The 23,518-nt window shown below is 38.0% G+C and overlaps 1 protein-coding gene across 1 annotated transcript; it reads left to right on the top strand.

Annotated features, from left to right (window-relative positions):
- Positions 1 to 22,438: 22,438 nt before the first annotated feature.
- Positions 22,439 to 23,185, top strand: LOC138878425 (uncharacterized). Its single transcript, XM_070158102.1, has 2 exons — positions 22,439 to 22,594; positions 22,709 to 23,185. Exons 1-2 carry the CDS (start codon positions 22,439 to 22,441, stop codon positions 23,183 to 23,185), a joined length of 633 nt encoding a protein of 210 aa, XP_070014203.1.
- The last annotated feature ends 333 nt before the right edge of the window (positions 23,186 to 23,518 follow it).

The following is a 23,518-nucleotide window of genomic DNA, read 5'->3' on the forward strand; positions in this document are numbered from 1 at the left end:
AACGAAACTCAAACAAGTTCCATAACAAGATGAAAACTCGATCGGCAACGAACACTCAAACAAATTCCGACGCATGTAGAATTTAACTCATCTCCATTGAAATCAGAAGACACAAAACTTTGAAATTCAAACGACCTCTACAACAAACTGTTGTTGTGTGCGTTTGCCGGTTTCAATAATGGTCGCCAAAAAGTCACTTCTCATCAAAACAGGAGCTGCAAGTTTGTTGACTTTCGGTGAGTTTCATCACAACAGCGAGAGGAGTGAAAGAGACAGCAAAGTGAGTGAGAGAGAAACGGGAACGAGGTAAGGACAAAAGTCGATGGTGGATCTGGTTGAAAGTGATGTTGGATGCTACTTCTGGTTAAGAGTCGCCGGACTCTGGTAGTGGTAGTGGGTTTTGGGTTTGTGAGGATCAAATCCGGATGTTCTCCTAGTCTAGGGTTCTTTTAAAAAGATGAAGAAAAGAGGGTCGGCTGGAATTCTTAGGTCTTCTTGTTGTATAAGAAAGGTCCATCAAAACGGCTCCTTCCTCTCATAGTTGCTTCTTTTTCGAAGAAGATGATGTCTTCGTTAGGGAAGATGAAGGGTGCTCATTTTTTGGGTTGTGAAGGGTGTTGTGCGGTGGAGTTTTGGTTGCTAGGGTTCTTTTTAGCTTTCATGAAGAAGAAAAGCCCATGTACAGGGGGGGTCGTGTTATGTGGCTGAAATTTTTTTTTACGCTCCTAGGGTTCTTTTGTTTTTTATCTTGTGAAGATAAAGGAGACCTCAAAAAAATCTGATTGGGGGGGAAGGGGGGTCCCTCTAAAAACGACTGATGAGGATTTTAGGTCTAGGGTCCCTTTTAAGTGTCTTCCTAGGGTTTTAGGGGTATTGGGCTTGGGTTATTATGGGCTAGGTCCAAAAAGTAGACCTAAAAATGGGTTGTTTGAGCCCGAATTTTATTCTTTCTCCGTGAACAAGACTAAAAATACAACCTTATTTACCAATTAATCATACTTAAGTAAAATAACTATTAAAATAAGACTAACCATTAAAACAAACCTATATTTTGGTATTTTTCAAATATCACACTAAAAGACCAAAATGGAATTAGATTAAAAATTTCGCAAAATTTAAAATAATATTCCTAAAAATAAAGTAGAACTATTTTTGTATTTTTTTGAATTTTATGTAAGGTAGTTAAATTAAATGTAACTAGATAAAATATTAATTAGCTAAATAAAAGAAAATATTTTTGTAATTTTTATTTTTGTGAAAAATAAAGTAAAAGAGTCAAAACTAATTGAATAGCGATATTAGCCCTAAACTAAATATTTATCTTCTACAATATGTAAAATCTTGGAGAGGATCAAAAATCACATATCTACAACTGCCCCTCTTTGATTGGAAATACGAAGAGTTTTCAGACAAAAAACGACGAGACAGGTTTTTGACCCGATCCTTATTTAGAGAGACCAAAAGCTAAAAGAAAGGAGAATGTGACCGAGCCCTGGTATCTGAGCTGCCTACATATCCTTGGCTATAAAGGAATCAGGTCACGTGTAGTTCAGAAGTGGAACAGTGATGTAGTACACCGAGGTGGAGGGCCGATTGAAGTGTCGTTCCGTCGAGGTTCCGGTCCGCGGTCCTGCTATTACATTAAACTCAAAAATGAAAAAGACTAACTAAACATATCAGCTATGAGTTACAAGATTCCAATTTATAAGTCTTCTGAAGCTTGATCTTGAGTCTTGAATGGTTCTTCATGCAAACTTTTGATTTGAACCTTGATTCTTGCTAGTTGCAGGTGCTGGTTCATTCTTCCATAGCTTCTTCGGATCAAGACCAAACACGCCGTGCTCTTGACTTCAGTGATGTCTTGAGTAGTTTACATCTCTGCTTCTGCATTTTGTATTCACTTCCCTCTTTTTTCTATTCTTTCTTTTTTTCTTGGATTGAGACTTCTTCTTTGGTCATCTCAAACCCTCGTGCCTCGAGATAAAAACCTTATTCTTCAAGCAACTTGTGCTACCTCCGATTTGAAACTTGAAATGAATTCTGAAATGACTTTCCTCATTCTCCTGGTGGGTGCCTCCTACTGACCGGAAACTTGAAATAAACCTCCTTATTTTCTAGGTGGGTGCCTGATGCTTAAACTTTGAGATGAACTCCCTTGTTTTCCAGGTGGGCACCTGCAACTTAAACTTGAAATAAATTCCCTTGTTTTCCAGGTGGGCGCCTGATACTTCAACTTGAAATGAATTCCCTTGGTTTCCAGGTGGGCGCCTGATGCCAAAACTTGAAATGTATTCCCTTATTTTCAAGGTCGGCGCTGTTGATACCCAATTTTTCCCCAAAATATTTTAAAATTGCATATATAGCTTCAAAATCATGCATTAATAGTAATTGGTATTTTTTCACAATTTTCCTATATTTTTATTAATTTATCCAGCATTTTATTTCCAATAAATAATTACAGAATTGCATCATAAGTAATTTCAAAAGTATTTCTTGATTTAATTTATTATTTATGGTCCTATTTAAATCAAATTATTCCATAATTAGCCAAATTAGCATCATTTGGCTACAATTGCAATAACTTTGCAATTATAGCTCAAAGCACATGATTTTATACTATCTTTGACCGGAAATTAATTATTTGTATTTTAAAATACTAAGTAATCATTTTTAAATATTTCCATGCATAAAATTTATTTTTGTACAATTATCAGCTATTTTTATAAATTATTTTATTTAATTTAATTGGGTATTTAACAAATAGCCAATTCCATTTCAATTCTAGCCTAATTGAATCAGATCTCAACCCAATTAAAACATCCCAAACCCCAGGCCCAATACATCAAAATTACCCAACCCAATCCCTAAGTCTACCCAGCAGACCTGATTTAATCTTGGTCGTCGATCAATTTTGATCAACGGCCCAGATTCACTCTTACCATAATTAACCTAATAGTCTACCCCCCCCCAAACCCTCATTCTCTCATCACTCTCCGCCGTTACATCTCTCATCTCTCTCAAGACTCTCTCTGCTAAACCATGGCTCCTCTAACCGACCGTTGGTTCGCCAGTAACTATGGTGGTCTTACCACCATCCCCAGCCTCATGGCTCTCTTCCTATGCCATTTGTTGTTGCCCTGAGGTCCTCAAAGGAACCAAAAGGTAGTTCACTCACCTCCCATGATTTCTATGTCATTCTCAGGCCGTCCATGGCCGTCCGAGTAAGATTCTACCATCTCCGGCTAGAACCTGTGGTTTCTAGGCCGGTTCTCACTCTCTCTCTCTCTCTCTAGGTTGTCTCTATGAAACCCTAACTACTAGATCTTGATTTCTTAGATCTGTAATAGATCTGAGTATATTTTGAGTTATCTTTACTGTTTTCTTGATAATCTTTCCGACTTTTCAAAAACGCCTCTTCGTCTTCAAAACTAGGGTTTCTTAACCCCTTTTCAAAATGACTTCTCCTCTGATTTTCAGTAGTATTCTATGATTTCTACTATGTTTAAACGGTTTATTTAAGTTTTTTCCTTTTATCTAATTCATTATGTTGAAAACCCTAATTTCCTAGTTCTAATCCTGGGTTTCTAAGTTTGTTTTTGATAATATGTTTAACTAATTTGTATGTTTCTCATGAACATTCTGTGATTCTGTGATCTTTACCCTATGTTTGCTTGTTGGGTTTTTGACTTCGACTATTCCTGCCTATTATGTGTTTATTCCCAGAAAATTTGTGGTTATTTCCACTCATCAGTACCATCCTTTACTTTGAATCCCAGATTTATGTGATTCTTTTACCCTATTCTTGTTTGTGTTTGCTTCTTTCAGTTGTGATACTTTCCTTTGGTCAATGTTACCTTCTAATGTAATCCATGATTCCCTATGATTGATATACTCTGTTCCCTACTGATTTCAATCTCTAAATATTTTCTTGCCTTATTTTGTGGTTGATTATGCTGTCAAATTGATTCCTAGACATTTTCCATAATTAGAATTTGTCGAACCTAGCCTCTATTACCTGCTCTATACTATGCTTATTTCCCTATATGTTATGTTCAGTCTCACATTGATTCTTTACTTATTTGTTATTTGTCTCCACCGTTTGAAGATAACTCCCTTAATTAAGGGAGTACTCATACTAATTTTATACTAATTGATATCTAGTTCCATAATTACTGCATGACTTTGATTCTTACCTTATTATTCTACCTAGTTTCAAACTATATATATGTGTTCTCTCATTAACACACAAAAAACACAGACGAACACACTGGTTCAAAGCTCTCTCCACACTCAAAAATTTTTGCTCTCTTTCTGTGTTACTATTGTTCTAAGTTAGCCGGCTGCAAGCCAAGGCTAACTATTGTGTTCTCCTTCACTTTGTGCTTGCTATCTTCTTCACTGGTATGTGCTGATTTCGATTCAAGTTTCAAAAACAATATGCTTCTTCTACTACTTCAGTTTGTCATGTTTCTAATATGTTTTTATCTATGGTTTTGTTGTTCAACCTGCAACTAACATGCCTACTTTACTGTCTTCTTTACTGCATGCTTCTGAATATGTCCAACCCCTTAGGATTAGCCTGCTCATGAACCCCTTTTAGTATACCCCAATGTGACTCTTCCTTACTTATGTTACCCTGATTTCTGGCATGAACCTACCTGTGCAAAGTAGTTGGCTATCCTAAGTTTGTCTGATTCTGTATTAATTCTAAAGTTCATGTTGTACCATAATCCCTTGAACCCCTTTTAGGACTTCTCTGATTCTTTACCTATGTGCATCTTTGCCTACTATATGCTCTATACTTGCCCCAAATCTCCCATTACACCTGAGTGAATGTTTGTACCTGTTTGATTCTATGTCTTGGAGTGCTGATGAACCTCTTCTGGTTGTGTGCTTGGTTTGTTGTTTGTTGATCACCTTACCCTTTTCAAAACTGTCTTATTGAATAACTCCCTATGTTGTTTTTACAAAACTATTTCAAACAAGTCTCTTTTAACACTGTTTTCTTACTAAAACCATTTCAAAACTATGTCAAGCACTCTCACTTTACTTTTAGGTTTTAAGTTCTGCCCCTCTAATGTGTGACTGCTTAGGGATCCCTATGAGATCCCTCTGAACTTTGATACATTAGAGCTGGACCTTCCACACTGCACTTACTCAACTATGATTATGAAATCTGGGTGTGAGCACTGCCCGGGATCCCTTAAGGTCTTTAGGGAACTCTGACACACCCAAATTATATGAAAGGCTGTGAGGAAATCTAGCATTGGAAACTCTGGAAATCTGGGCCTACTTTCAGGCTCCCTATAGAGTAACTTCTTATTTTTTATCTACTTATGTAATTCATGCAATATTGGTCTGTAATAATTTATTGTAAACAGATACTGGGGATGGATAGTGAAAAGGGGTGAGGGGTAGTTATACATGCTATAAATATCAAGGGTAGGAACCATGCTTTAGGTTCACATTTTTGTATGTGTATTAGAATTCGTGTTTAGGATCAATACATGCAAAGCATATCATGCATTAGATACCATGCTCCTAGGTTTCATGTATACTATTTTCAGCATCTCATTTTGACATCCTCATTATCACTTAGAAATTTTTTTTCTAGGATAAATGACATTAAAATAAATTGTTACTTATACATATTTCAAAATCATGTTGTAACCTACTGTGCATTTATAAACCCTGCTTTAGGAATTCTGCATATAAACCATTCTGAACCTTATATGTGCATATTAGATACCATGTTTAGGATCTCGTTCGTACTTGCCCCATCACACTTAGTGTAAACTACTGATTATGAAAGAGGTAAAAAACAGTCTCACATTTTTTATTATCGTGCTTTAAATAAAAATGGTAATAATCCCTGTATTTCGTATTACCTATAACAACATGCTCTTAGGCAAAAACGACTTTTGAGCTTCTATTGGTTCTGGTAACAACTGTGCATTATCCCACGCCTAGGCAAGCCTTAGGCAATCAACCTTTGTAAACTGGAAATGCCTCTTTGTGTTTACTGATTAATGATTATCAGTCTTCAAAATTAGTAGGCAAACTGATTAGGGCCCCTGCTTCTGAGTTTATAAAGTAAAACTACATATCTCATGTGTTCTGATACTCACCTTGACATCATGTCTTAGGATCCTATTTAACAATACTTTCCTTATTTGTGCTTGAGTCGTGTTGTTTACATGCCTTATCTGTGGAGGTAAAACTGATCCTATTATTTTCTCTTTCCTGCTTTATTTGCTAAGGTCCTATTTGTTCTTGCATGTCACCTAGTATTTTCTCCCTTTAAACCTTAGTGGTCTGTCTAGAACTGCCTATAAGTAGAGCTCCTAATTTCCTCCAGGACCATTAAGAAGGGACGGCTAACAGCACACAATAGAGATCGTTAACCAACACTCGCTTTAATAACTGCTAAGGGGTGGGAAGGGTACATATGGATATGATGACTACGCACTAATATCACGTGTAGCTCCTCATTGAGGAGTGTTTACCGGGCATTGCGTGGGGTGATCTTGTAGGCTAACCAACCTAGGACCCCTCCTTCCCTAAATCCATTTGCCTAAAACTTTACTTTTCTGTATAACTTGTTCAAATTCTTTGTCTTATTGTCTGAATCACACAATGTCCAATATGCTTTATTTGTAATTATTTGTTTCAAGTACTTATTCATTAATGGACTAATTCACAAGTTTAAGTTCAGTCGGGACCCACTGTTGTAGACCGAGAGGGGTTCTTAACACCTTCCTCTCAAGGTTATTTCAAGCCCTTACCCTAAATCTATAGTAATGCAAACCAATCCAAGAGTTAATCGCTCTAGGTTCCCTAACAAACCATAATCAGTTAGGTGATGACTATTCTAGATACCCAATTCCCAAAAGGAGATGAGTTACTACCCCTCATAAATGTCGGAACCCGAACTCTCTCCGCGGAGGGAAAAATGAGGGTGCGATAGGCGCCTAATGGAAAACCTTGAAATGTATTCCCTTGTTATCCAGGTGGGCGCCTGATGCAAAAACTTGAAATGTATTCCATTGTTTTCCAGGTAGGAGCCTGATGCCAAAACTTGAAATGTATTACCTTGTTATCCAGGTGGGCGCCTGATGCTGAAACTTGAAATGTATTCTTTTGTTATCTAGGTAGGCACATAATGCTTAAACATGAAATGTATTCCCTTATTTTTTAGGTGGGCGCCTGATGCCAAAACTTGAAATGCATTCCCTTGTTTTCCAGGTGGGCATGTTACACCCTATGTTTTCGTATGTTAGAGTATCCGTAAGTCAATTGATGTAAGCTCAGAAATTAGATCAACTTTGAAAGTATGTAAAGTAAGTTAATCCTTTTATAATGGAGGTTACAAATCTTTATGATCATGAATAACGAGTACCAAAAGGGTTGGAAAGCTTAGGAACAAAATGAATTAAAGAAAATAAGTTTCGTCGAATGTCGACAAGTTTGGAATGTTATAACCTATACTTTTGGGGTTAGAAAAGGGTGATTAACATGATGATGAGGTTATGTTATGAGTTAGTTTAGTCTTATGATAGTCGTGTGATATGTTTTTAAGTCAAGCAAGTTCTGGAACAAAAGTTAGAAAAGGTCATCACAAATTACATTCAAGAATGAGTTGAAACTTAGGTTAAATGTAGCTGAGCTTTTCTCCCAACATACTTTGAATAAAGTGATGATATACATATTAAATTGAATATCTATGAGTTTAGTTTTCAACTCATTAAATCATTTATCAATACGATCTCGGAGTATAGAGATATTCACATTTTCGCGAGACCGCGCAGCTAGTAGGTGACAAGTAGGTGCATCACCTACTTGCCAAAAAGAGAGGCCTCAACTAAGTCGGTCAAGAGGGGACTTTTAAGGTATTATAAACTCAGTTATTTCACCTATTTTTCAGACTAAGAAAACCTAATTTAACCCCTGCAACTCCTCCCCAAAAATCCCACACAAACCCTAGGGTATTTCGGGTGCTACGACACGATTCTAGTGCTGAAAAGTCCGGATAGCTTGCTAGTTTCTCTTTCTCCTTCTTGTAGCCGTGTTGAGGAACTTATTTTTGATGAAAAAGGACCAGGTTTCGTGGGTTATATTCAGTACAAGGTAAGTTTATGCTTCTCCTTCCATTATCTATGCGTTTGCGAGTTGTAACTCGATCATAAAGAATAGACCTAGCTAGTATCGAAAGAATGGTATGTTGTTTGTTCTTGTGTAATGGTTGGACGGTTGTAAAATTATTTCTAAGTTGAATTCATGGCCGGTTTATTGGATAAGAGGTATAATGATGTACTTTTGGTTGTATTTCCCAATTTGAAAGAAAAGACAAGTCGAAACGTGTTTAAGTAAACTGAAAAATTATTTTTGAGTTGATGAACTTGTGGGAATATTTTTGGGCTGTTTCGTGTTGGTATTGGGTTGTCTATTTTACTAATATTTTTATGGAGTTGAAAGGAGGAAGGTTGTGGAGAAACACCACATAATGACAAGGTTGTTTGATGGTCGTTCATCGTAACATTTTCAGGTTGGTTGACACTATTATGGTTGTCGTGTTGGGTATGAAGTGATAGGGGTATGTTTGGTTGTTTGTGATTGTTTTGACTAGTGTGAAGTCATATATATAGGGGAGGTTCTGTCCGTTTCATTGTAAAATAGGTTGTGGTCGATACATAATATTTACGACGCTTAAACAATAACGAGAGTGTCATTTCTCTTATTGTAGACTAAGGAGCCGTGAAATTGCATAGCTTGAGGTTGGGAAGAATATAAAAGGTATGTTAAGGCACTTACTTCTTTCTTTTGGCATGATCTAAAGTGACATGAACATAAACCGTACGCTAATTCATAACGGATCTACTCCTAGAAACTAAGGTTGTCCATGTTGTTCTTTCCTTATAAAATTATTCTAAACAAGTGTGTATGATCCTTAAATCCCACTAAGGTTCATATTGATGGTAGGGATGTCCATAATGTTAATCGAAGGTGCAATGACCTTACATCACTCCGAAAGGGTTAGAACGTATCCATGAGTCGAGCATGCATTATATATATGTATCTATTTTACTCTACCAAGTCGCGCTATAGTCGGCCGGGTATGGCACCTATTGTGCAACCACTGATCAGTTGGGTTTACCGAGCTCCATGTGGCCGGGTACGATTCTACCGAGCCTTATGATGGCCGGGTACGTTTTTACCGAGTCCTCTTTGAGGCCGGGTACGATATGATGATGATGATGCCCACAGAGGCGAATGTTTTTAAAAAGTTCATGTATATATATGTATTATGCATTTCATGTCAGTAGCCCCTAGAGGCACTTAGATATTACAGGTTGTATCTCCTCTATCTATCTTTACATTACTATTCTTGTTTATGCTTTTCTGCCTTACATACTCGGTACTTTATTCGTACTGACATCCCTTTTGCCTGGGGATGTTGTGTGTCATGCCCGCAGGTCCCGATTGATAGGTTGACAGTCCTCCTAGTAGGCTATCAGCTCAGCGAAGGTGTTGGTGCACTCCACTTGCTCCGGAGTTGCCTAGTTGGTCAATATGCTTTGGATATATATTGATTGGTATGGCGGGGCCCTGTCCCGATCTTTATGATTTTATATACTCTTAGAGGCTTGTAGATAGATGTCAGGTGTAGGGACACTTGTATGGCCTTGTCGGCCTATGTTTTGAGTTTACAAATGGTCATGTCGGCCTTATAGGCCCGTATGTCACATATATAAGTTTGTATATCATTTTGGGTCTTCATATGTTGAGTATTCCCTTATGTTTTATTCTTGTTATCTCATGACCGGTTTTCTGGCTCATTTACTCATGATAGTATGATAAGAAAGATATGTTACGTTGGTACTCGGTTGAGTAAAGCACCGGGTGCTCGTCGCGGCCCTCTGATTCGGGTCGTGACAAAAGTGGTATTAGAGCAGTTCTGTCCTAGGGATTCTACAAGCCGTGTCTAGTAGAGTCTTGTTTATGGGTGTGTAGTGCACCACACTTATAAGCATGAGGCTACAGGGCATTTAGGACTGTCACTCTTTCTTCTTATTCTAGATCGTGTGGTAGAGCTCTATTGTAAGAATTCAAACTCCTAAATTCGACTTTAGTCGTAATACAACGATACCTACATTTAAAAAGATGGTTGGTAAAAGATTGTATGTGGCTGTGAAAGAGTTGAGTTAGAGGAGTTCGATTTTGCATGATGCATATGATGGGTAAATATAAGGTCTTTAGTAGATCATGTGTGTATTAAGAAGTGTAAGCTTCTCGATAAGGAGACTTAAGGCAAAGAATATCTATCCACCCCTAAAGGCAATGAAAGATTCAAAAGATAGATACAAGATTCAACAAGTAAAAGGAGCAAGATGGGAAGGGTACAAGGCACCTAGTTAATAAAGATTATCGGTATTTTCATCTCCGGTAGAAAAATATAAGCATTGTAAGTTACCCTCAACAGTAACAGAGGTATGTATAATTGACCATACCCATATCAGTTATACCCTATTGGGGGCTAACATGTGTATATTAAGAAAAGGACGAGATATCAGGATCCGGTTGGGGTTAGGATAACCCATAATGGTGAATTGATTGTTTGTGTTAGTTGACAATTTCTGAAGGATAATGCAAATGTGCTAATAAATCTCCTTGTGAGATACCCAGATGGCGCACTCTAAAATAGTACAGCTAGATATGAGTACTATAAAGATAGCCACTGGAAGCCTTGAAGGGATAAATATTACCTTAGCATGGCTCGTGTCCCTAAGAGAGAGAATTTTAGGCATCCCGAAGAGCCAGTGAGATGAAGCAAGGGGAGCTAAAAGCAAAAGAATGTCTTGTTGATGTTTTCAGAATAAAGTGATAGACATAAATGTTAGTAGGAAAATAAGAATAGAGTTAATGAAGAATTATGAGTAAGATGTCCACATGGATGACAACGGTGGAAAAAAATGATGATGAAAATGACAGAATTATAGAGTCTATAGTTAAGTGAAGGAAAATAATGAGAGGTGACAGGCCTTGAAACAACAAAGGAGTATAGGCCATAAAGTCATATCTTCTTTTCGAGAAATAAGTTTTCAACTCTAATGCGATTACCAGCAGGAAAAGATATACCCCAGAGTAGTAGAAATCAGTATGGGCTGGTAAACAAGATAAACTAAACGTGAACTAGGGACTAAATGATATGATAATAGTCGGCATCATGAGAATTTCAGAGGTTGCGTTCCGGCGATAATAGAATGGATAACAAAAGAATGCCCTTTAATGGTCATTCAGGAAGTCGCTTCTCTAAAGCAAGCAATATGAGCAAAGTTAAGCTTAAGGGACTATGTGCGCCAGTTACACTAAGTGCCATCCTCGCGAGCAAGGAATTTTACTATCCTTGGTACAAAAAGCATTACCACAAGGCGAGTAAGGGTAATCGATGATGTGAAAAGACGTCAAATATATAGAGGTAAAATATCTATAGGTAGATCATCATAGCTCCAGCTCTTAGTACTCCTCTAAAGGGGGGAATATGGAGTGATGTGGCATGAAGTCAGAATTTAGTTGTTCTACTAATCATGGAGTGGTATAAGAATAATGAGGTAATGTGAAAAAGGGATGAGATTGTACTTATTCAAAGCCTACAGATATGTTACCATATCAGTGCATTATACAAACACGACGTCAAGGAAAGGAATTAAGGGTTCCTACCCGAAATGTCATTGATAGATTAGAGGCCAATGCATGAGGTAAGTTAAAACAAAGGAAATAATCCAAGAAAGATTACGCGGAAAATTAATGTGAGGATAGGCCAACGAGTATTTGGGATTTGATTAAGGAAGAGCCCAGTTATGGCTAAACAGAAGGTTATAGATGAGTCAAGAGATCATGCAAGATAAACGTAGTGAATCCTAATATAGTGAATTCAGTCTCGCAAATATGACACCATAAACCTTGAGAAATGCTCAGATATGAGTTGGGGTATTTAAAGGTATTGTATAAGTATTACGGGAATAATGGAGGGTGCCACTAAGGAGATAATCAAAATCTGATTTTATAAGTAATCCTACGAGCACAACGGCACGGAGGTATGTAAGTAAGGATGTTTGTAGGCGAGTAAGAATATCAAAAAATTCCTTCAGGTATACAGTATAACAAGATCACAACTTTACAAGATCCAAAAGGTCTCCTAAGTACTACCACGAAAGACTAGCTGAGGAAATAAGGAAGAAGGTTTCCACCTAAGCATAGTGACCTAAAAAGGAAATGATCTTTGATCTTGTAACAGAAGTCTCACTATAATATTGCATGCACTCCATAAGAAAGTGGCACACAGCATGGCTAATGAACAGGAAAAAAAAAGGAAAAAAAACATCAAAGGTGATACTTGAGAGCATACGAGTTATAGGGAATTCCAGTGTTCGTGGGCACTATGATAAGCCAAGTATCCATGTAGCAAGTGGCAGAATGACCAAAAAAAGTAATTATTTACATTTAAAGACAACTGAGAATGTGCAAAAGGGAATCTAAGGTGCTAGCAAGTTAAAGGAAGGTTCTGAGTAGAATAAATAAATATGTGTAGGTCGCAAGAGAAAGTATAGTAGAGTGAAAAGATTTTGGGTAGATGTGAGTAAGGGTGAGAAAAAAGTGAGTTACAAACTGATAAGAATAGGTAAGACCTCGGTATTAAGCCCATCATACAAGAGAGTTGATGGTTTATATATGTTATAAAAGGCTCAGTATAGCTTGAATTAACATGGAGGAGTCTAAGACTAGGAGCATTTAGAAGAGATGGAATGCTCCTCTGGTCATAATATAAGGGTGTAATAGTGGCAAATTATAAAAGGATGATATATAGGCCTTCATCTGAGTAATGATTCAAAGAGAAGAGATTTCATGGATGGCACGGGACTAGGATACCCCCATAAGACGAATCACATTGGGATGCTATGAAATATGGTTATTGAAGTATAGTATTGTCCCTAGGTGGATTAGGAAAACCACTTCAAATGTTCCCCGATGAGACATGAGACTTGTGGCAATGTATTACGTAAGAGGTTTCAAGTTATCAGTGGTGGATTATAGATTAACATTAAGGTAAATCAATAATAGATGGATAAAGATTCCAAAGTATGAGAGGAGATTATGATGTCATTCTTTAGATGAACAATAATAAGGATTATACATATAGGATAAGCGGTGAGAGAGTAACCTGGAGTTGGGTGGCAGACCTCGATAATAGTAAACCAAAGTAAGAGTTATTGTATAATATGACCTACCTAGTTGTATTAAATCCATAAGCATAGATAACTGGGGCTATGAAACAAGATATAGCAAAAGTCGTAAGTTTAACAAAGTACCGAGTGAAGAACTTCAGTATACCCATAGATGCCCAGACAGACAACATATTAAGCTTTGTATGTGTTTACAACGTGATACCAAGAGATTGGATAAAAGCTGGAGGAAAAAAAAGAGTCTCATAGGTGCACATACAAGGAAAAAGTCGTACATGCTGCATGACAAAAAAGAGCAACAGTTACGAGATTGGAAGGGGTTCGACCACAAGTCGTGGTATGAGAAGGAGGACTAAAGGGGGAATACCCTAGACTTTGGATTTATTCAAAGAATAGTTGCCTACATGTCTAGAAGAGTATTAAAGTGTTCACAAGAGCTATGGGTTATGAAAATGATAAGTGGATCAGTCAACATTCGAGGACAAATGTTCCAAAGGGGTGAATGATGTTACACCCTATGTTTTCGTATGTTAGAGTATCCGTAAGTCAATTGATGTAAGCTCAGAAATGAGATCAACTTTGAAAGTACATAAAGTAAGTTAATCCTTTTATAATGGAGGTTAAAAATCTTTATGATCATGAATAACGAGTACCAAAAGTGTTGGAAAGCTTAGGCGCTAAATGAATTAAAGAAAATAAGTTTCGTCGAATGTCGACAAGTTTGGAATGTTATAACCTATACTTTTGGGGTTATAAAAGGGTGATTAACATGATGATGAGGTTATGTTATGAGTTATTTTAGTCTTATGATAGTCGTGTGATATGTTTTTAAGTCAAGCAAGTTCTGGAACAAAAGTTGGAAAAGGTCATCACAAATTACATTCAAGAATGAGTTGAAACTTAGGTTAAATGTAGCTGAGCTTTTCTCCCAACATACTTTGAATCAAGGGATGATCTACATATTAAATTTAAGATCTATGAGTTTAGTTTTCAACTCATTAAATCGTTTATCAATACGATCTCGGAGTATAGAGATATTCACATTTTCGCGAGACCGCGCAGCTAGTAGGTGACAAGTAGGTGCATCACCTACTTGCCAAAAAGAGAGGCCTCAACTAAGTCGGTCAAGAGGAGACTTTTAAGGTATTATAAACTCAGTTATTTCACCTATCTTTAAGACCAATAAAACCTAATTGAACCCCTCCAACTCCTCCCAAAAAATCCCACACAAACCCTAGGGTATTCCGGGTGTTACGACGCGATTCTAGTGCTGAAAAGTCCGGACAGCTTGCTAGTTTCTCTTTCTCCTTCTTGTAGCCATGTTGAGGAACTTATTTTTGATGAAAAAGGACCAGGTTTCGTGGGTTATACTCAGTACAAGGTAAGTTTATGCTTCTCCTTCCATTATCTATGCGTTTGCGAGTTGTAACTCGATCATAAAGAATAGACCTAGCTAGTATCGAAAGAATGGTATGTTGTTTGTTCTTGTGTAATGGTTGGATGGTTGTAAACTTATTTCTAAGTTGAATTCATGTCCGTTTTATTGGATAAGAGGTATAATGATATACTTTTGGTTGTATTTCCCAATTTGAAAGAAAAGACAAGTCGAAACGTGTTTAAGTAAACTGAAAAATTATTTTTGAGTTGATGAACTTGTGGGAATATTTTTGGGATGTTTTGTGTTGGTATTGGGATGTCTATTTTACTAATATTTTTATGGATTTGAGAGGATGAAGGTTTTGGAGAAACACCACATAATGACAAGGTTGTTTGTTGGTCGTTCGTCGTAACATTTTCGGGTTGGTTGACACTATTATGGTTGTCGTGTTGTGTATAACGTGATAGGGGTATGTTGGGCTGTTTGTGATTGTTTTGACTAGTGTGAAGTCATATATATAGGGGAGGTTCTATCCGTTTCATTGTAAAATAGGTTGTGGTCGATACATAATAGTTACGACGCTTAAACGATAACGAGAGTGTCATTTCTCTTATTGTAGACTAAGGAGCCGTGAAATTTCATAGCTTGAGGTTGGGAAGAATATACAAGGTATGTTAAGGCACTTACTTCTTTCTTTTAGCATGATCTAAAGTGACATGAACATAAACGGTACGCTAATTCATAACGGATCTACTCCTAGAAACTAAGGTTGTCCATGTTGTTGTTTCCTTATAAAGTTATTCTGAACAAGTGTGTATGATCCTTAAATCCCACTAAGGTTCATATTGATGGTAGGGATGTCCATAATGTTAATCGAAGGTGCAATGACCTTACATCACTCCGAAAGGGTTAGAACATGATTCCATGAGTCGAGCATGCATTATATATATGTATCTATTTTACTCTACCGAGCCGCGCTATAGTCGGCCGGGTATGGCACCTATTGTGAAACCACTAATTAGTTGGGTTTACCGAGCTCCACGTGGCCGGGTACGATTCTATCGAGCCTTATGATGGCCGGGTACGTTTTTACCGAGTCCTCTTTGAGGCCGGGTACGATATGATGATGATGATGCCCACAGAGGCGAATGTTTTTAAAAAGTTCATGTATATATATGTATTATGCATTTCATGTCAGTATCCCCCAGAGTCACTCAGATGTTACAGGTTGTATCTCCTCTATCTATCTTTACATTACTATTCTTGTTTATGCTTTCCTGCCTTACATACTCGGTACTTTATTAGTACTGACATCCCTTTTGCTTGGGGATGCTGCGTGTCATGCCCACAGGTCTCGACTGATAAGTTGACAGTCCTCCTAGTTGGCTATCAGCTCAGCGAAGGTGTTGGTGCACTCCACTTGCTCCGGAGTTGCCTAGTTGGTCAGTATGCTTTGGATATATATTGATTGGTATGGCGGGGCCCTGTCCCGATCTTTATGATTTTATGTACTCTTAGAGGCTTGTAGACAGATGTCAGGTGTAGGGACACTTGTATGGCCTTGTCGGCCTATGTTTTGAGTTTACAAATGGTCATGTCGGCCTTATAGGCCCGTATGTCACATATATAAGTTTGTATATCATTTTGGGTCTTCATATGTTGAGTATTCCCTTATGTTTTATTTTTGTTATCTCATGAACGGTTTTCTGGCTCATTTACTCATGATAGTATGATAAGAATGATATGTTATGTTGGTACTTAGTTGAGTAAAGCACCGGGTGCCCGTTGCGGCCCTCTGATTCATGTCGTGACAGGGCGCTTGATGCCAAAACTTGAAATGTATTCCCTTGTTTTCCAGGTGGGCACCTGGTGCCAAAATTTGAAATGTATTCCCTTGTTATCCAGGTGGGCGCCTGATGCCAAAACTTGAAATTTATTCCCTTGTTTTCCAGGTGGGCGCCTGATGCCAAAACTTGAAATTTATTCCTTTGTTTTCCAGGTGGGCGCCTGATGCCAAAACTTGAAATGTATTCCCTTGTTTTCCAGGTGGGCGCCTAATGTCAAAACTTGAAATGCATTCCCTTATTTCCAGGTGGGCGCTTGATGCCAAAACATAAAATGTATTCTCATGTTTTCCAGGTAGGTGCCTGATACAAAGGTCCTGAGAACTTTATATCTTATTATCTACGAAGGTCTAAAAAAAACTTAAAACTACATCCCATTATCCAAGAAGGTCCTGAGAACTTTATATCAAATCCCATTATCCAGGAGGGTCCTGACAACTTAAAACTACATCTCATTATCCAGGAGGGTCCTGAAAACTTGAATGTAAATCCCATTATCCAGGAGGGCCCTGAAAACCTAAAACTAAATCCCATTATCCAGGATGGTCCTGAACACTTAAAACTAAATCCCATTATCCAGGAGGATCCTGAACACTTAAAACTAAATCCTATTATCCAGGAGGGTCTTGAAAACCTAAAACTAAATCTCATTATCCAGGAGGGTCCTGAACACTTAAAACTAAATCCCATTATCCAGGAGGGTCCTGAAAAGCCGAGAATGAACTCACCTGAGCCATGCTCTCTTCCTGGAGGATCTCTACAGAACGAACAAAATTCCTTGCTCCTGAACCATGCTTTCCTCATGGAAGGTTCCTACAGATCGAACAAATTTTCTTTCCCCTTCTCAAACCGCCTTTGTGCTGACAAAAGTTTTGCACGACACTTGAAAAATTCAAGCTTCCAAGCTTTGATTTCGACAAATAGTCTCCATCCCTGTTCCAAACAAAGAAAACTTGTAAGTTTAAACATGGTCGTTAGTTTATGGCCTTGACTTTGAGGGTGATTGCTCTTAAACTTTCCATGATAACTTTGATTTCAACTCAAAAGCCCTTGCTTGTTTATTGACTAACCACTTTCTCTGTCACCCTTATCACAGAAAATACCTTTGATCCGTTCAAACCCAATACCCTTTATATGTTGCATTGTGCTCATGAATTGACATATACCGAACTTTTGTATGAATCCCAAAGCAACTCAATTGCCACCCACTCAGTGCGCATACTATTCTTTCTCGACTTATGCCACTTTGATATGCTATCCAGATTCCATTTTATGCAACTGAAAAGCTGGTAGCAAATTTTGATTTTCTCGCTTGTTCTAACCAAACAGACTCAAGAAGAGGAAGTAAACACAACAAAAGAAACAGAGTAAGGGACAATGGAAAGAGATGATACCTAACAAGAAAATTACAAAGTAGAAACTTATCAGATGTGGATACCAACTCTAATGATCATGACATGCACCTTTGGATTAAGTGTCCTAATCTATGAAGCAAGTCTAATGTTCAACTATTGTTGTACCTCTGAGTCGTGAAACTGGGCTTCAATGCTCTGATTATCTTACCTAATTCACGGTCCTTATTCGACTTGAAGTGCCCCAAGTATTTTCACCATCAAGCCTCTCTCATTTTGTTCTTTCTCTCAACTTACCGTCGCCTTGTGGTGCCTGTGAAGGATTTCACTGATAAGACTCTCTCATTTTGCTCTTTTCTTCTTCTTTTTTCTTTGATTCTGCAGATGACAAGGCATTAATAATGATAGAAATATCATATGCTCCCGGCATGTCTGACTCGGCACTCTCAAAGATTATCTGGGAGGTCTTTTGGACTGTAATGTGGCTTTTGGACAGGGTTAGAAAGAAGGGATATCATAAAATCTCAAAATAACTAAGACAATAGGGTTAATTTAACTACAACTTTTGGAATCCATTATAAAAACTTTGCCCCAATTTCTAAAACAAGAGAATTTGATTTTTTTTTTTGATCGAGTTAATAAGAAAGATTGCCTCACTCTCGACTTCGTGGGATTATGAAATATTTTATTTGGTATGACCGAACCGTAAGGCTACCTACGTATCTTGTGGTGACAAGAATCAGGTCGAACGTAGTTCACAAGACTACTCTTTTTTTTCTATTTTCCTTTTTCTTTTTCTTTTTCTTTTCCTTCTTTTTTTCTCTCTTTTTTTCTTTTTCGTTTTTTTCCTTTTATCTCTATTCTTTTTTTTTGAATTTTCCTTTTGGAATGAACTTTCTAAAACAAACCTATGGAGACGTGAAATTTTTTTTTCATATGACTCTAACTTAATTCCAAAAGAGGGGAGGTCAAAGAAATCAGTACAGGCTCAAAAGGGGATCGAATGGTATAAGTGTTTAGGTAGCTGAAGGGCCTCACAATCTCTGAAAATACCAAGTACAACACATGCAACTTGAGAATGAAAAAGAAGATCATGCACAATATTTCTTTTACAGCTTCGGCATTTATATCACTGATATGCCTTCTACTTTTTTTAGTGCCTTGTCAAGTATAGAACCCTCGTTGGGTGATTTCCTCTTCACAATGGATATCCTCTGTCAATTCAGAGAAAACTTTCTTGCCTTTATCTTGTAACTTGAGATGCACTTGAACTCAAAGTTGCTTGTTTCAAGTTGTCTGGGATGCACTCTTCTTTAACGAATTCTTGTCATCCTATTAACTTTCCAAATTATCTTCAAATGATCTCAAAATGTCCAAATCTGTACTTATTTCCCTCAAGTCTTCATCTTCAACACTTGTTTCATTGCTTCATGACTAGACTAACTTTTAAGATCAGGCTAAGAATTATGCGTACATGCCATGTCACTAGAGTCAGCAAGAAAAGAACTATAAAAGGAAAAGAGAACTAAACAAAAATGACTAAAATAAAAGAAAACAGAAAATTGCATTAGACAGATGGTGACAGGGTTTGAACAACAAAACACACTGGGTTATGATGATAGGCTATAATTGTGTATTCTAGTCGCTTATTACACTCTAATTTACTGCACTTTAAATGAGTTTGAGATTTAATCACTAGAGTTTTGCACTAAATATGTGTTTTGCACTAAATATGTGTTTTATGCCTTGTAGGAGTGATTCCGATCAATGTAGGCGTTATGGAATGAATTCAAGTGATTTGGAGCTTTGAAGTCTAAGTAAAAGCCCAAGAAATTAAGCCGGAATCGTGTTCGGGGATCAACGAATGATAGTTAAGAACGAAACAAAGAATCGAGCGGGCATACAACGCATTGTCTAGTAAAATGCACATAACGTTTTGCTCAGAACTCTGTTTGGGTCCACAATAAATCGTTGGAAAGCTATTCGAAAGGTTTACAACTTTCATGTTTTGCATTTTTGCAAATTCTCACTACCGCGCCATATGGGACGCCGCAGGGTGCGGCACAGCAGTGTAAAAAATGGCCTGACAAGAAAAATGCAAGGCTGCTGATAATCTCCACTAGCGCACCGCAGGGTGCGGCGCTCTTGTACAAATTTCACAGTGCCAGAGTCCTATTTCGCGCAGGAAAGGGTGTTTCGTCTGGGCCCGACCCTACTTGGTATAAATACATATAAAATGCTATTTTGAGGACTTTTGGCAGAGCTTAGACCTAGAGACGCCACTTTGGAGGAAAAATACACACAAGAAATATCCGGGAGCAAGAACATCTCATATTTCTTCATCTTTTCTAGTATTTTCAATTATTCAAACCTTATGCAAGTGTTTTCTAGTATTATGAGTGGCTAAAAACCCATTGTTCTGGGGTTGTGATTTAGCCATGAATATTGTTATTTAACGTTGACTTAACCTCGATTATAATTCACTAATATATGATTGTTTTTTCAATTCTGTGATTAATTGCTTAATTGTATGGCCAGCAGTTAGGTTCTATTTACTATCTATGTTATGCTTAGGAATGCCATGTTTAGATTAGAGAAGAATTGAAGAGAGCATGATCTTAACTCTTAGGGGGCGGATTTGTGGTTAGGATAGGAATATACCTAGTCACTGTGCTTAATTAAATATCATAATTTTAATGTGTTCTTAATAGATTGATTCCATTGGAATATAGGCGTTAATCTATTTTGAATAGGCGAGTAGTACTTCGGGAGAAGGCTATGAGAGCAATTATCGATTAATTAGCAACCATGAGTGAATTGTATGAGAGGAAGAGTTAACTAGAACACAATAGGATTGGTGAATCGATCACAACCCTGAAATAGTTGTCTCTATTGAATACATAACAATCATTCTTTTGCTTGATAATTTAGTTATTACTTAGAATTGTAGTTTAGCATAATTAAACTCTTGAACTCAAATTTAGCTTGACGGAATAACAATATTGGTGTGTTAGTGAGTAGTTGATATAAGTCTCTGGGGGTTCGACACTCGACTTATCATTTTATTACTTGTACGACCATGTATACTTGCGTATGCGTTTGGGAGCAACAAGTTTTTGGCGTTGTTGCCGGGGACTTGAATATTAACTACTTTGTAGTTTTTGCTTTAATTGTTTATTTTGTTGAGTCTAACATTACTTGATTGTCGCTCAGATCTCAGGAACTTTGATTGAATACGTAGGGTCAGAAGCCAGGACCGACTTCAAGGCTTTGATCCTGAACCTGAGAGAACATTTAATAGGAGGTTGAGGGAAGCAAGGGACACGAATAATATTCAGGCACTTGTTCAATTTCCTGGGAACATGGTAGAGGAGAAACACATGGCTGTTCAGGAGGTGGCGATGCCCAACATTGCAAATATTACCTCTAGCATTGTGAAGCCCAGAATCACGGGGCACTTTGAGCTGAAACAAAGCATGATTCAGCTACTTCATGCGAATGGGCAGTTTATGGCTCTTCCACATGAGGATCCACAACAGCATATCCTGAACTTCTTAGATATTAGTGACACTTATATCACTAACAGAGTCACTCCAGACTATGTAAGGCTCACACTTTTTCCATTCTCACTGTTGGGTGAAGCAAAGCGATGGTTGAAGGCAGAATCAGCTAATTTTATTACCTCATGGAATGATTTGGCCAAAACTGCAAAGATTAGAAGTGAGATAGTTGCCTTCAAACAGAAAGGGGGGGAGTCTTTATACTCAACTTAGGAGAGGTTCAAGGGGCTAATCAGAGATTGTCCTTATAAATCAGACAAGATAAGTATTAGCTCACACTTTCATAGAAGGTCTACATCCTGATACAAAGATTGTGGTAAATGTTGCAGCTGGAGGTCAAGTGTTGGAGAAATGCTTTGACGAGATATGCATTATTTAACAAATTCTCCAAAAGCAATCCGGATTGGAAAGGAGAGATGGGGATACACACTGTGCAAAATCTACAGGAGTTCTTGAGTTAGATGTCTTCTCAGCATTATCAGCGCAGATTTCTACATTGGCCAACCAAGTCAATCAGATGACCTTGATTATCAACAAGTAACAAGCACAACAGGTACAACAGGTTCAAGTGTTTTGTGAAATATGTGGAGAGGGTCACACGAGCGACATATGCCCTGCTAACCCAGAGTCTTGTCTACTTTGTGGGTAATTCAAATAGGGGCCAAACAAACCAATATGGAAACACTTACAATCCCAACTGGAGGAACCACCCAAACTTCTCTTGGGGTGGAAACCAAGGTACTCAGAATAAATACAGGCCTCAAGCAACTCAACAGCAATATAGACCACCTCAGGTTGAACAACAAGCGAGTCCAACAAATCACCTTGAAGACATGTTGAAAAAAGTGATGGCTGAGCAGCAACTTAAAAAGTGATGGCTGATCAGCAAGCCCTCTTTTAGAAAGTGATGGCTGAACAGCAAGCCCTCTCTCAAAAATTTATGGCTGAGCAGCAAGCCCAAGCCGCAACAATGAGAAATTTGGAGCGCCAAATGGGATAGCTTGCCAGTGCTCAAAACACTAGACCAGCTGGAGATCTTCCAAGTAACACTAAAGCTAATCCTATGGCATCCCTTAATGTCGTGTCATTGAGGAATGGGAGACAATTAGAAGAAGTTCAGTCTAAAAAGATGAGACATGTGACTTTAAATGAGAGGCCAACCGCTATAGAATCAACATCAGAAAAATCTAAGGAGTCAGAGAAGCCAGCTAGAGAGGCGGTGGCTTAGCAACCCCCACCATTGGTTGCAAGGCCACCACCTCCATTCCCTCAAAGATTTTAGAAATTAAGGGATAACGCTGCATATAAAAAGTTTCTTGATATTTTAAAGCAGGAGCAAATTAATATTCCATTTGTTGACATCTTACAAGAAGTACCCAAATATGCAAAGTACATCAAGGACACAATGGCGAATAAAAGGAAGCTGACCGAGTTCAAAATTGTGGCACTCACTGAGGAGTGCAGTTCAAGAATTCAAGGCAAGTTACCTCAGAAATTGAAGGATCTAGGTAGTTTCACTATTCAAATATCGATTGGTAAACATGTTGTTGGGCGAGCTTTATGTGATCTTGGAGCGAGCATCAATTTGATGCCACTATTTGTGTTCAGACAGTTGGGGTTGGGTGAGCCACGCCCAACAACAGTTATCTTACAGTTGGTTGATCGCTCTCTTTCTCATCCTGAAGGAGTGATTGAAGATGTGTTAGTTCAAGTGGGTTCTTTCATTTTCCCAGCTGATTTCATTATCTTGGACTACGAGCCTGATCAGGAAGCCCCATCCATTCTTAGCCACGGGCCGAGCTATTATTGATGTTTGTGAAGGAAAGATGACGATGAGAGTAGGTGATCGAGTGGAGGAATTCAATGTTTATAAATCACTCAGGTTGACAGCCCACTATGAAGAGCTATCCATGATTTCTGTGGTGGAAAGCGGTGCTACATCATTAGTGCCTTATATGAGCCCTATAGATCCTCTTGAACAAGGTTTGATTGGGGATGAAGAAGATAGTGAAGATGAAATGATGGGAGAGATTGAGCAAGTACTTGATATGTCCTGCAATTATATCCATGGGTTTGGAAAATTTGAGGAGTTGGACAGGCCTGTCACTCTGACCCCTCCTAAGTCATCTATTGAAGAAGCCCC

The sequence above is a fragment of the Nicotiana sylvestris genome, chromosome 9, assembly GCF_000393655.2.
Source record: "Nicotiana sylvestris chromosome 9, ASM39365v2, whole genome shotgun sequence".
NCBI lineage: Eukaryota > Viridiplantae > Streptophyta > Magnoliopsida > Solanales > Solanaceae > Nicotiana > Nicotiana sylvestris.